A 14,769-nucleotide genomic window follows, 5' to 3' on the forward strand; every position below is an offset into this window, starting at 1 on the left:
GTGACGGATTTAATACACTGTCCTCCACTTTACTTTCACTTGTATTGCTGCCCGTATCGGCCAGTTCCCTTTTAGACTCAAGTACAACTGGATAAAATGGCAAAACTGTATGTGTCCATTTCCCCTTTTGGAGCTCTTCCCATCTGGCCACCTTTCATGTATGTCCAGCCAACAGAAGCTCACTGCCTGTGCCTCCTAAAAGACCTCTATCGTTGCATTATTTTCCCTCCCTCTCTGTTTCTCTCTCTCATCCCCCCTTGTTTCTTTCGTGCTGTGATGACCACAGTTTGCATTCCTCTCGCATTCCTGCTCCAACACGTTGACCTGCTCTGACTCTGCTATAAGCCAAACCTTGATGAAAAGCTATGATTAATTAAATCATGAATCATTGAATAAGTACAAATAAAGAAACGTTTGGAAAATCTAAAAAAAAAAACTTTAAAAAAATTATCAAAAAACATATTTCAAGGGGAAAAAAATACTTCACTTGTAAATAGTTCACTCGCTTTAAAGGATTAGAAGAACAGCAATGCTAACGATAGCTAAACAACTACTGAATGCACCATTAAAAAGAAAAACACATGAACATTTACTGAAAAGAAGGAGCGGACTGGCCATCTGGACGTTCTACTCTGGCTGGGTCATTATCAAAGAAAAAGTGTCAGATTAAGTGAAGTTACACCAGGTTACCGTTGCCCGCCACTATATACAGCATGTAGCCTATAGCACTATAGTAAAATCCCAGGACACCTCTTGTCCGAACGTTCACTACTGTTTTTAACTCTGCATTATCTGATATGAATATTCCATTCATTCATAAAGAGAAAGCAGTGATTATACCGAGTTAGAAAGTACAGTAAATGAACTATAATATGATTAGTCTGATTAACATGACACACACCAACACACACACACACACACAAACAGACATATGAATACTCAAATTAAAGAAAACTGTTCAGGTTTCTAGATTCTAGGTTTATGTTTATCGTTTTCATTTTGCATTCTGCTGTTTTAATGTAGATTATTTCAAGTATTTTAACTCATACAATAATACATTTATTTCAATCCCCTGCTGAAAAAAAGAAGAAAATAAATACAAATTTGAAACCATCACATAATTCGTAATGGTTTTACTGGTTATAATGAAAACTGCATTGGTTTTAATGGAAATTGTCATGGTGCCTATTGGTCTCTACTGGTAATTGGTGCCTTCTGTTGGTGGCTTTTGTTAAAACCACTAAATCCTAAGGTAATATGTCCCAAAGCACACTTCAGGAAACCATTATTTAATGGTTTTAATGGTTAAAAGTTGATGGCTTGAAATGTTTAATGGTATTTGTAGTGGAAATCATTAGAATTTCTGTGATGGTCCTTATTGTTTTTGTCAGTAGAGTCAACAAGGGTGTTATGATGGTTTTTGCCATAAATGCGATAGGATTGCTTTAATATTGTGAGAGAGTAGTGACTGTTAGTAGTTGTGGTAGGCCTATTTGGCAAGAAAAATATAGGGCCATTTTTTACTCCCAGTCTGTCCCTGCTAAAAAGTATGGTTTTCATATTTTTTTACCCATGCCTCATAAGGGCTTTTATTTCTTGGACACACAAAGAAGGCATTTACGTAAAGGTCTTAATGGCAAAACAAGGAAAAAATATGCCTGTTTAATTCCAAAGGTCAATGACACATATATATAGTGTTCAACAGAAGAGAGAAGAGAAATGTCCATTTTAAACTCAGTGTGACTAACCCTGCCTAAGGTTTTGCTAATATGCCAGCTGGCGTTCACTCCACATAGTGAATTTCTTTCATTGTTTCTTTATATTGGTAGAAAACCCTTCCACTCTAATGATTCATCCTAGTTTGCATGATATAATGAATGATAGCAGCACTGGTACATGTGAACTTAAAGGTATAGTTCACAAATGAAGGCTGTCATCATTTAGTCACCCTCACCCTCAGGAAACACTCAAACATGTTGAACTAACAACCCAAATGCAGAAAGGTGGATGTTTTCCCCTCATTTCAGAAAACCACCAGGCGTTACAGCATTGAGGTGATTTTTTAACATTGGGTCTGTCTCTCATTAATAGAGCTGAAGTTAACCCACAATCCCTCTCACACTTTCTTCATCTCGTCTCTCTCAGCCTGGAGCCATGCCTCAGGAAAAGCCATAATCTATCAGGCCAATAGAAGACAGATGCTTCTCTCTCTCTCTCTCTCAGTCTTTGTGTTTCACTTTCTCTCCTTATCTCTCAGTCTGACACGTACACATTAACACATATTTGAGCGTTGAGTCCCCTCGCACCCCTTTCTAAAGATCTGATCTGGCCTGGGTTTTCAAGTCTTTGTAGTCCCATCTTTCTCTATCAGTCACGATGCAGAAGTGAGCTCCCGTGGAAAGAGGATTTGGATGATGGCATATGGAGAGCAGCTGTGTGTCAGGAGTTGAACTGGCCCTGATGCTGTACCTGCTGAGGACCATTGGCTGATCTTCTCACGTTCTCATGTTTATTTGATTTTGGCCTTGGGATCCTCATAGGAACCTGGAACAAGAAGTCCACAAGCCCTAAACCGATGTTTGTCCAAAACAACAAACAACAAGCACCCGTTTATCTCACATTTGCACATTTGTTGAGACTTGATTCCTGGCTTTTGACATTTAGTTTTTAGTCTAGTCCACTTAGATGCTTATTCTGGTCAAGAACCGGCCACTCAGACAGGAACAACTCATTTTTATATGCTTTTTAAACATATTTCTCACATATGCCTTTGTCTTTTTTTAACGTATGAAAATAGTTCACTACTTTTCTTTTTGAAAATTAGAAAAAACAAACACTGAATTGGAGAAGTAGAATCATGCGCATCACTTCTCAAAAGTTTGGAATTGGTACTTGTAGAATGTGATATATTTTTACAATAAAAAGGAACCGATTTCTAGTTTCATATATTTTGAAAAGGTAATTTATTCATGTGATGTCAAAGCTGAATTCTCAGGATTATAACTTAGATGATCTTTCAGAAATCATTCTAATATGCTGATTTAATGCTCAATAGACATTTCAATTATTATCAAAATGGAAAAAGTTTTGCTGCTTTATAATTTGTGGTCTTTTTTTTCTTTTTTAGTTTAGTTATTAAATGAATATAAAGTTTAAAAGAAAAGCATTTATTTGAAGTAGAAATATTTTATAACATTATGACTTGATAAATACATTGTTTCCAATAAAAAAAATAAAAAAAATAAATAAATAAATAAAATCTTACTGACCCCAAAATTTTGAACGGAAGTGTAAAGATGCAAATACTGACATCATTTTTGAGCCCTATTTTTTTTTATATCTGGCAAAATATTTGCAATGCATATTTATAATGTTGGTCAATTTCTAAGCTTGAATATGAGCCCGAAATGTCATATTTCAGTTTTTTATTCTCTCTCTAAACCTGAAAATGTTAATAACACACAAATATGACCAAGACACAGTTTTAATTCTCATGACATTATATTTCCATATAAAAATATTACTCTTATATACAACACGGCCATAAGAAAACATTTACATGTACATCTCAGTGCTTTCGCTGAAAGCAGAAAACTCTTGAACTCCTTCACCTGTCAAGTAATAGACTGACATGACATTTCCTTGGGAAACTTTATCTCACCACAAGCGGATTGGCTAACTAACAACCATCTTCACATTTTCAGATTTTCTGCTGATCTGTTTGTCTTTAAATATGATTTCATATTTTTTTTTAAAAGGTGTTTTCATTCTTTAAACAAATAAATTACTTGTTTAGACTGGTCTAAATAAGTGAATATTTAGAATCACTTGTCAGAAAAACTTGTTTTACATGAGCAAATATTTGAAAAAGATATTCCAAAAATCTAAGTAAATGCTTTTAAAACTTCAACAAATAGACCCTGTTTCACATGGAGAAAAAAGTGCTGAATATCAGAGCAAATAAGAGAGGATTCTGTGTGGGCAGAGACAGAGACGAGAATCAATGACAGGCTGAGAGAAAGAAAGAATAAAAGAGATATTGACCAGAGATCTCATTAAACACACACACATGTCGCCGTGACATACACAAACAGATTCACTGTCCAATCCCGAGTTCAGAGAGGCAGTATTGCACATAGTTGACAGCTGACCTCCGCCTGAGCGAGTCTTGAACTTCCTGAAAGGTGCTTTCTCTTTTGGCAACATGTCCTCAGGGAATACAGCACATGAGTGTCTTAAGAGGGAGACGATTCGAAGATCCTGATGATGACTGACCACGCTGTATGGCGCTCTCTCATCTCAGCTCTCAGCTGCCCCCAGTCGTATGTACGTGAGTTTACCTGGAGCCGTGGTCATGCTGGCTGCACCGGTTTTGAAGAGCACAAGCTGATGACCTAGAGAGAGCAAGCAGAGTGAAACAGACTGTGAAAAGAAGGTCCATTTCCTGCTACAAAACATCAGATAGAAGACACGGGAAACAGGAGAAAGAGAAACACAAGAGAGAGTGCTGCGGTACAGTCACATTTACTGATGTTTGGCGAATTTTGGTGAAATAAAGTCCTTTCAGTAAGAATTTGGGGATTTTAAATAATGCTGAAAAACTGGCAGGATGCAGATTTCACAGCAGGTTCAAGTTGATCATACAGAAGGCTACTTGGTTTGAAAATGACTGTGTGGGTTCGAAATTTCACTGAAATTACCATCTTATATGGCAAATCTCTACTATACGATAGATAAATTAGAGCCAAAATACTGTAGGTTATGAGATCAACATCAAAAAAGGATTGCAAAGCAAAATCTCTTCAATATTAGAACTAGTGGTGGGCGATATAGCCTCGAAATTTGATCACGGTTTTTCAAGAATATTTGCGATAACGATATTTACGAAAAATGGAACGTTTTATTGGTGGTTGCAGCTGACAGGCTGCAGCATTTATTAGTGCAAACAAAATAAAGGGCATTTTCAATCCTTTTCCAATGAGTTACTGTCATGGATGACAGATTACTAATTTAAAGTGTAAATCTATTGTCATAAGGTGGCAGCAGCAGCAGCTGTGTGTTTGACTTGCCCGATCAGTGTACGGGGTGCAGGGCCCGGTTTGAAATTGTGCAAATAGCACAAATAAACAAATATACAAATGAAACAACTTTTACGGTTTTTCAAGTTTATAGGTGTTCAGGTACAGAAACTGAATAATCAAATGAAAATAGCATTGCCTAGTTTTTACTGTATAAATTAAATGTAGATTTATTCTTGTTGAAACTACAAAGTAATTCAGTAAAGAGCAGTGAGTGGTTTTCTCCTATTTCATTTATTGGATTAACATTAAAGACACTTACAGAAGCTAGTAAATCAGGCACAGTCACTTTAAGAGATAATATATCCAATATGAAACACATTCCATTTATTTTGCAAACTGTTTACTTTCACTTAAGACATAACCAACCATTTTTCCGAGGATACTTTCGAGGTGTCAATTTTGTATGTATTTGTCATTTCACAAGTTCATGCTTACATATAATTAGCTGAGGTATGGTATGCATATTTGGCGTGCTGTCCGGGGAAGGGGTCCGAGCTCGGGAATGGCCCGAACCTAGAGTACCCCTCCTTTCCCCATCTATTTATAAAGTGAACTCAAAGTGAGGAGATGGGGTGGAGGAGGGATGCTGATAAACCATTAATGGATAGAGGTAAGTCAGCAATATTTATACTATGGCACTGATTAATTGTTTATGGTCCAGCTGTGTTGATTAGGCTAAGTATCTGACGTGCTCCTCCCGAACCTTGTTAATAAAACATCATTTCAAGAGCAAGAAGAGACGAAACTCAATTTGTGTTTAAGGGCTGTAGATGTGGCTCACTGCTACGAAAAAGCAACCTCGAAGGCATAAAATATTCCACTGGACTGTAAAAACATATCTCTGATCCATATTGGGGTTTGTGAACAACTAATGTAAACCGTTAGTCTACGTCCAGTTGTTGTATGTGGTGATGAGAGAAGAGAGAGGAATGAGATTGGGGTGTGAGGAGTGGACAGTCACAGCAGTTAGAGCACTCATCAGGACGACATTTATCATTTATCAAAGGATGTACGTTCACACAAAACCATGCGCACATTTGCATTAACACTACAACACACTACAAACAATGGCTCTGTTTCAAAATTTAGTGAGCTGCCTTGCTGTCTTTTGTCTACATAGATTAGACAGCTGTCACTAAGGCATCTTAACTGAAATGGATCCTCACAAGTGACCGGTTTGAAACAGTCTGCAACTCTGTGCAACATAAATAGTGCTAACTCGATTCACAATTGCATTTTATAGTTTGATGTTAGCAAGTCCACACATGGTAGCATACCAAACGTCAAAGTCAACATAAACTAAAATATGCAACGGACTTTACTTTGATATATTACTTTGAGTACTTCAGAGTTTTTTCTGTGGATTATCCATCTGTTATAACTTTGCATGAGTTAATTTCCCAAAAGCAACTACGTTCAAAAGTTCTGTCGTTAACAAAAGAGTTCAATTAAATCTGGGACTATAATTGGGTAACAATGCATTTGGGAAACGCACCACTGACTAACTTTCTCCAGAAGACTCGTAGTGTGCGCTAACCAAGAGTGCCTCGTACATCCTGAAAAGTAAAGCCAAAATATTTTGATCACCATCTGGTGGCTGGCTTCTTCTGTGCAAACTCAGGCTCTAAATGATTCAATTTTGCACAAAATTTGACTCTGAATGAATCACTTCTGCACAAACTCATGCTCCAAATGAATCACTTGTGTGCAAACTTCTGTGCACACATGGGCTCCAAATGACGGCATCAGTACAAGATGACAGTGGCCATACCTGGGATATTTTGGCTTCCCTTTTCTACAGTGGAAGGAACTGAAGACGTATCATCCATTTTTTTTTTCGTCCAAGGTTTGAAACTTATGAAACTGTATTGTTATTCACTATCGCATTAAAACCTCTTTAGGACGAATAGCTGTGCTGCATTCCTTATTTCTAACTGCTAAATGAACAAATGTAAAGGTATTTGAAATCAGAAAAATTACCTGACTTAAATTTCATAATGTTTAGTTAGTCTATTATAATATCCTGAACTGTCCTACACACAATGAAACAGAGCAACACTGTGCAACATTACCTGTCCATGTGCTCTGATTGGTCATGACGAAGGCCCGGCATTGGGCATGGCTCTCACACACCTCAATAGCTTCATCGACGCTGAAGACTGACAGCAGGCATCCGTCGTGCTGATAGGACGGCCAGCAGCGGTAGTTTTCTGCTGCTATCGAGGCCTCTGACACACGTTTATACTCTGTCAAAAGAAGGAAAGAGGAACGAGATCCAGGAAAATATATTATTCTAATGAAGAATGGAGATACTTTTACTATCAATACTATTGATTTATTGCTACTGTCACTTTTAAGTAAATCTTTCATGTTCAGTGCTTTCTGGCCAAACTGACGGCCTCATGACAGCACTGACACACACTGCTCAATAAATCAAACGCATAACAACAGTCCAAGAAAAGCAAAGTGTGTGTGTGTGTGTGTGTGTGAGGGGGAGGTTAACACACAGTAAAACAAGCTCCTTCATTGTGTTAACACAGGGGGCTGTCTCGTTTTTTGAAGAGGGGAGTCTTCAGGCTGTTGTTAGTCAGAGTTTGACATGTCTTCTGATCTGCCTTTATCTTTTGCTTACTCGGTAACTCTCTCACACACACACACACACACAAACACTTTAAACACCACTCAACGTGACACCGACCACAATAAATGCCTCCGTTATGGCAGTTAGTGTCACACACCTGGACTCATTTAATGTGTTTTTGCCCGTGACCCAGTTTCTGTCTTTCCGTGTTTGATTAGTTCCCAGGTGTGTCCATTATCTTCCTCATGTGTTCCATGTCCCTGTTAATTTCATGATTCCATCCACCTGTGTTTCCCCAATTATCTGTTGTTCATAAGCCGTGTCCCTTCAGTTCTGTTTTGTCGGGTCTTCTCACTTGTCCTCACTTGTGACCACTTGCTACTTACGTGTGTCTACCTCTGTGCTCCATGTTGGATATCCCCTGTGTTGGATATATTAAAAACCTTATTCCGTTTACCCTCGACTCCGTATTCCTTCAGGCAGCGTAAAACCGTGACAGAAGACCCGACCTCAAAAGAGAAAATAGAAAACTGCGTGTTCTTCCCTCCGTTTTGCTTTTGTTTTTTCACAGTCTTTTCTTTTCTTAGTGTCTATGGATCCCCTCTATCGTCCCGAATTCCTCATCCTCCTGCTGAAGCAGGAAGGGCGTTCTCTCGAGGACCATACCAGACAGTTTTTCCTATTAGCTAATGCCACCAGCTACCCGGACGGCGCGCTCTGCACCTTCTACAACACCAGCCTGAACTCCAAATGCAGAGCGTTGTCGTCCGAAGATGGTCCTCGAGAGGATTTCGCGGCATTCGTGGAGTGGACTCTGGCGAGAAATGGCTCATCTCTCACCATCTGCCCCATAGAGGACCTCGCCAGCCCCACTCCCGACCCAGAGACCAGCCAGCCACCATCACGCCGCACGGAGCCAGAGCCCACCGCAGCCGCAGAGCCCGAGCCATCCACTGACAGGGAGCCGGATCTCGAGAGCGCGACTGACCAGGTGTGTGAGCCGGCAACACCGTGCATCGTGGGAGTCCTCGTGGAGATCGAGGGCGTGGAGGAAAGCCCTGCCCACACTCCTGCGACTGAGGGTGAGCTGTATGCAGTCTCTGAAGATCATATGGAGCAAGTTCAGGATCTGATGGACTGGTCTATGGAGGTAATCCCTAATTTTCCTGTTTCCCCGCTGGTTCCGTCCAGCCCTGATTCCCCTGTATACCCTCTCAGTCTCCCGCTCCTACCTCCTCCAGTCATTTCCTCTGCTCCATTTCCGCTGGTTCCGCCCAGCCCTGAGTTTTCTGTTTCTCCGCTGGTTACGCCCAGCCCTGAGTTTTCTGTTTCTCCGCTGGTTCCGCCCAGCCCTGAGTTTCCTGTATCTCCGCTGGCTCCGCCCAGCTCTGAATCTTCTGTGTCTCCGCTGGTTCCGCCCAGCTCTGAATCTTCTGTTTCTCCGCTGGTTCCGCCCAGCTCTGAATCTTCTGTTTCTCCGCTGGTTCCGCCCAGCTCTGAATCTTCTGTGTCTCCGCTGGTTCCACCCAGCTCTGAATCTTCTGTGTCTCCGCTGGTTCCGCCCAGCTCTGAATCTTCTGTGTCTCCGCTGGTTCCGCCCAGCTCTGAATTTTCTGTGTCTCCGCTGGTTCCGCCCAGCCATGATTTTTCTGTTTCACCGCTGGTTCCGCCCAGCCCTGAATCTTCTGTGTCTCCTGTATTCCCTCCCAGCCTCCCTCTCCCGCCTCCTCCCAAACCTGCTGGTCCCTCTACTCCTCTTTCGCTGGTTCCGTCCAGTCCTGATCCTCCTGTCCTTCCTCCCACCCTTCTCCTCTCTCCTCCTCCTAGACCAGCCAGTTCCTCGTCATCCCTGCTGGTACCAGTCAGTCCCGCAGCTCACCCTCAGTCCGCGCCATCGGGGCGCGGTGGTTCGCCGCTGGACTGCCAGTCTCCAGCTCCGCCTTGGCGTGTTAAGGCCCTGTCTCCGCCTCCAGCCTCCGAGCCCTGGACTCCTCCTCGGTCCTTCGACCCAGCGGCTCCGCCTTGGCTCTTAGCTCCCTCGTCTCCACCGTGGCCTGTCATCCCACCTGCTCCACCGGGCTCCCTCGTCCCTCCGGCTCCACCTTGGTCAGTCGTCGACCATCCGCCGCCTCGGGACTCCTCTCCTCTGGTTCCACCTCGTCACTCCATCCCTCCGGCTCTGTCAGGCTCCTCCTTCCCTCCGGTTCCACCTCCATCCTCGGTCGCTCCGGCTCCACATCGGTCTGCCAGGACCCTGCCTCCGCCTTGGTCGCCTGAGCCTTCTGCTCCACCTAGGCCCTCCGGAACCTCGACGTCCCCCTGGCTCTGCGGCTGTGCTGCTCCATCTTGGGCTCCTCACCCACCGGTGCAGTCTCCGCCTGTCGGCCCCCTGGTGTCGTCGACCCTTCCTTCACCATGGCTCCTCCCGCCGTCGACCCCACCTTGGATCTCCGTCCTGGCTGGTCTCTGGTGGACCATCTGGCTCCTCCTGCTCCTGTCTCCTCCCTGGCTCCTTCCTCCGTCGTCTCCTCCCTGGCTCCTCCTTCTGTGGTCCCTGTCTGCTGGCCCCCTCCTGGAAGTCCGTCCTCCACCGGAACCTCCTCCCAAGTTCCCACCTACGCCTCCCCCTGTTGTTTCTACGGTGCGAGGACGCACCTACCGGGAGGGGGGAGTACTGTCACACACCTGGACTCATTTAATGTGTTTTTGCCCGTGACCCAGTTTCTGTCTTTCCGTGTTTGATTAGTTCCCAGGTGTGTCCATTATCTTCCTCATGTGTTCCATGTCCCTGTTAATTTCATGATTCCATCCACCTGTGTTTCCCCAATTATCTGTTGTTCATAAGCCGTGTCCCTTCAGTTCTGTTTTGTCGGGTCTTCTCACTTGTCCTCACTTGTGACCACTTGCTACTTACGTGTGTCTACCTCTGTGCTCCATGTTGGATATCCCCTGTGTTGGATATATTAAAAACCTTATTCCGTTTACCCTCGACTCCGTATTCCTTCAGGCAGCGTAAAACCGTGACAGTTAGAGGGAGGCCAAGAGAAAGAGGGAAGCAGATAAAAAGAGAGAAAGGCACATAAAGGAGTGTCGAGTGACTACCAAAAGAAAACTAAACAGCGTCCCTCCTATCTGTCCCACCCACACATTCATCAGCCCCTTCTCTCTCAATCTGTCACTAATCACTGTGTTGTAAGCTCTTCAACAACGCAGTACATCACTGACCTAAAGAAACAAATCCTGCTTTGAAACAAAAAAAAAAAAAACACTTTCTGACAATTAAGCAAATTTTCACCCAATTCTCATTACTGTAATTCAGTAAAAATCCTGTTTTCATTACCGTTATGTATCCGAACAGTTAACGTTTTTGTTCTCACTGTAATAAAAAATTGTTTTTTACTGCAATCCAGTGAATTTTGTTTGATTTAAATCAGCATAAAAGCAATAAAACGCAACAAAGACAGTAAAACAAATACAACCGTGATATATAAATTCTTTATTTTAAATAATTCAATGTTAAAATATATTATCACAATAATATTAAAAGTGTGATTATTGTTAATACAAATATTGTAATTCAATTTATAATTATATGAATATAATATTAGTAAGCTCCAGCTTCTCCATGACTCTCATACGCAGTTTGAAGAATAGATAAATATGTTAAAACAACATTGAATACGGCTATTAAAATGTAAAATACTACATAATCATCTTAGTGTATTAACATTATTATTGCATTACAGTACAGTCAATGACATTTTTGTAATTTTTTTTTTTTATACCTCCATACTTCCAGTAATGTGTCCACACTACACATATAATTACATGTATCACAATCATAACCAATAGGAACATATTAGATATATGCTATACTATATAGCAGAATTTGTTAATAAGTGAGATTTCACATTCGAATTGATTGTTCATTATAATGTCATGTTTGGCTACAAAACTGTATGATATTAAACGAATGTGGACGGTAGAGTCATGAGGTCAGTGCACGTCAAGAGTAACTAATGAGAAGAGATGTGTGAGGAACAGAGCACTGTACAGAGCGCTGCCAACATTCTCCTCACAGAGCTATGTGTGTGTTTTTTATCATACAAAGTGCAGCTGTCTGTTTCTCATCTCGGTCATGTTGTATCAAGTCAACATTACAAGACGTGATTCGCATTAACACAACATCGTGTTTGTAATACTGAACGTATGACATTACATTACTGAAAAGGGGCAGCTGTTCTCTCTCAGATGAGCGAAAGAATATATGTTGCAGCCCGTATGAATTCAACAGCTGCGAGCGGCTCGATTTGGTGAAAAATGTGCGAGTAGGAACAATATGAAAAGTGTGTGTGTGTGTGTGTGTGTGTGTGGAAGGGGCAGATTCTACAGCAAAAATATTCATAACAGGATATGCCTTTGGCGCCTAACTGATTTGCTGAAAGGCAGACTTTGGTAAAAAAGTTACTAACCATAGACACTATTGTCTTCTACAGCAGAATCTGAATTGTTTCCATAATTGATTTTCACTGTGAAACTGTTTTGACAGTGCTACAGAAATAAAAGTGACTTGACTCTCACGAGTGGTCAGCATAGTCTGTATAATTGTGTTTAATGGATTTTTACTTGTCTTTAAAGTATCTTTAAAGTATCACCGTGACAAGACCCAGCAAGCAAACCTGCATCACATATGCCTCTACTATCTTCAAACTGAGTTTGTGACAGTATTTTGTGTGGCGTTCCTCTTTTTCATGCTAATGCAGCGTTAATATGATCGTTAAAGACCGTTGAAGGACAGCTTTGATTACACGCCAACCGCCGGTCAACCTCGCTGAAATACAGCCAGTCTGCATTTTCATAATCCATATGCGGCTCTTTTACACTGTGCAGTTTGGAGGTGGAATGGCGATGGATACATTGTCATGGACCGCATGCCTCTGGCAAAAATGCTGACAATGTGGTCATGTATTCTTACACTTTTGTGAAAAATGATCCCAGGGTAGTCCACTTTGTGGACATGATATATCAGTTGGAGAGCTGTCAATATGGCACTGCTGTATTGCTTTGAGGCTTGTAGACGGTTCTGGAAAGCATCTCGAATGGTTTGCAGAGTTTTTCTAAGTTTTTATGCTCTTCGAGAGGGTTTTAAAGCACGGTGACAATGGGCCTTATAAAAGGAGCACCGCTTTTAAAAGACCTGAGTTAACTGTGTACTACAAACGTCTTGACTACTAGGCTATAAATGTCAGAATCTCTGAGTCTCTGAATTTTCCCTCTCTTGCTCTTCAGGGATATTGCTGGATGGGCTTTACTGACGTGATTCACTATTTCTTTTCGACTCTGAGTGAAGGTCACTGGGCAAGCTGCCCTCGATGAGGTCTTTCTGATGAGTGGGATCGAGGAAAGCAAGGGCACGTGGCAACTAAGTGGAGCTAGAAGCCAGTAAATACTGTAAGTGCAACTATTAGACATTTTATTGCACTAATTAATGGTTTATGGAGCTCTTGCTTGTGTTGAATGTTCCTGTAAGATGCAGGAGAATAAGAAATAAGGTGATGTAGTGGGCCAAAGGCATGCTGGGCTTTTAATGTGTGTTGGCCAGGAGTACGTTTCACAGGGAAGCCCCGTCTGTATCCATGCAAACTCAAAGAACTGGCAGAGGACCCTGCTTTATATGAACACCTACAACACCAAGCACTGCAGAGAAGTGTCCAGCCAATATACTGCACACTGTACTAGACTAGAGAGTATAAATGCATGTTTACCTGCAGTGTGACAGCATTTAAACCACTCGCATTGGTCAACCACTAATATCCAGTTAGCAGAAAAGCTGATATATTGGCAAAAAATATATTAAATACAATTTAATCATGGAAAGATTAAAGATGTGAACAAATCAATACGATTTCTTTTGAGTCTTGTGCTCACCAAGGCCATATTTATTTGCTTTATCAAATTCAGTAAAAACAATAATAATGTGAAATTTAAATAGTTGTTTTCTATTTTTCTATTCTATTCTATTCTTTTCTATTCTTTTATTTTTATTATTATTAAACAATTTGAAAACAGTTCTGTTGATTTTTATTTATTTATTTTGAAGAAACTATGATATTTTTTTTCTTTCTGGATTATTTGATAAATAGAAAGTTGAAAATAACAATATTTATTTGAAACAGAAATGATGTGCAACATTTTAAACATTGTACAGATTAATAATATAAATGTTATGCATGCTTGCTGAAAAAAAAAATAATTGTAAAAAAAAAAAAAAAACAATGTCACTTTTGAGTGTATTTCACACATTACTGAGCAAAATATGAATAGCCAAATGTATAAAAATGACCGAATATGCTGTATTTAAAATGTAAATGTACTGTTTATTGATCTGTAAGACACTTTAGGTTAACCTCAATTTTATTTTTATTTTTTTAAATGTGCTCTAAAAATAAGGATTGTTTTGTATTGTATTACTATTCAATATTTGCAATTTATTATTACTATTTTCAATTACAAAACTATTAATAGCAAGTGTAATACTGAATGTTAACCATTCTCATTAAATAGCATTTTTTCTCATTTTTTTTTTCTCATTCTCATTTATTTATTTATTTTTTTAAATAAATAAAAATACCTTCATGGTCTTCAAGAAACCTTCAAGAAATAACTCCAAACTCCTTCAAGCCATACAATACTCTTTTAAATTGAATATAAAATCTAGGGCCAATAAGAGAGGAAAGAGTTAAATGACTCTGTCAAAGATGGCCCTCACTTGCTTTAAAGCTCTCATCAGTCAACAAGTTGGTCTGCTATGGACTGCCAGTGGAGCATAGAGAAGAGCAGGAGAGATAGCACAGAAAGAAAAAGAGACTGGGAAAAAAAGGGAAACAGGGCTGGAGCGAGTAGGAAAGAGGCTGAGAAAGTGTTTGTCAGGTCTGAGATGGCTGTTTGATCCATCAGGCCTGTGAGCAGCCCCTCTGCTCACCAGTTATATAAACTCTAATCTTCTAAATCTCCTCTCATTTGTCCTCACATGCACACAGAAAATCTCCCCATCTCTCCATGCTGACTGAACAACTGTTTAATACCAGGGAGATTTGAGGATTGCCC

General features: G+C 40.7%; 1 protein-coding gene across 1 annotated transcript in view; it reads right to left on the bottom strand.

Annotated features, from left to right (window-relative positions):
* Window positions 1–3,482: 3,482 nt before the first annotated feature.
* The window catches only part of LOC128026478 (extracellular tyrosine-protein kinase PKDCC-like), a 35,473-nt gene continuing 24,186 nt past the window's right edge, over window positions 3,483–14,769 (bottom strand). Inside the window, exons 6-7 of the mRNA XM_052613664.1 lie at window positions 7,154–7,327; window positions 3,483–4,394 (exon numbers count right to left, since the gene is read on the bottom strand). Coding sequence (XP_052469624.1) covers window positions 4,300–4,394; window positions 7,154–7,327 — 269 coding nt within the window. The 3' untranslated portion in view covers window positions 3,483–4,299. The remainder of the gene's footprint in view (window positions 4,395–7,153; window positions 7,328–14,769) is intronic.

Source organism: Carassius gibelio, chromosome A13, assembly GCF_023724105.1.
Source record: "Carassius gibelio isolate Cgi1373 ecotype wild population from Czech Republic chromosome A13, carGib1.2-hapl.c, whole genome shotgun sequence".
Classification (NCBI taxonomy): domain Eukaryota; kingdom Metazoa; phylum Chordata; class Actinopteri; order Cypriniformes; family Cyprinidae; genus Carassius; species Carassius gibelio.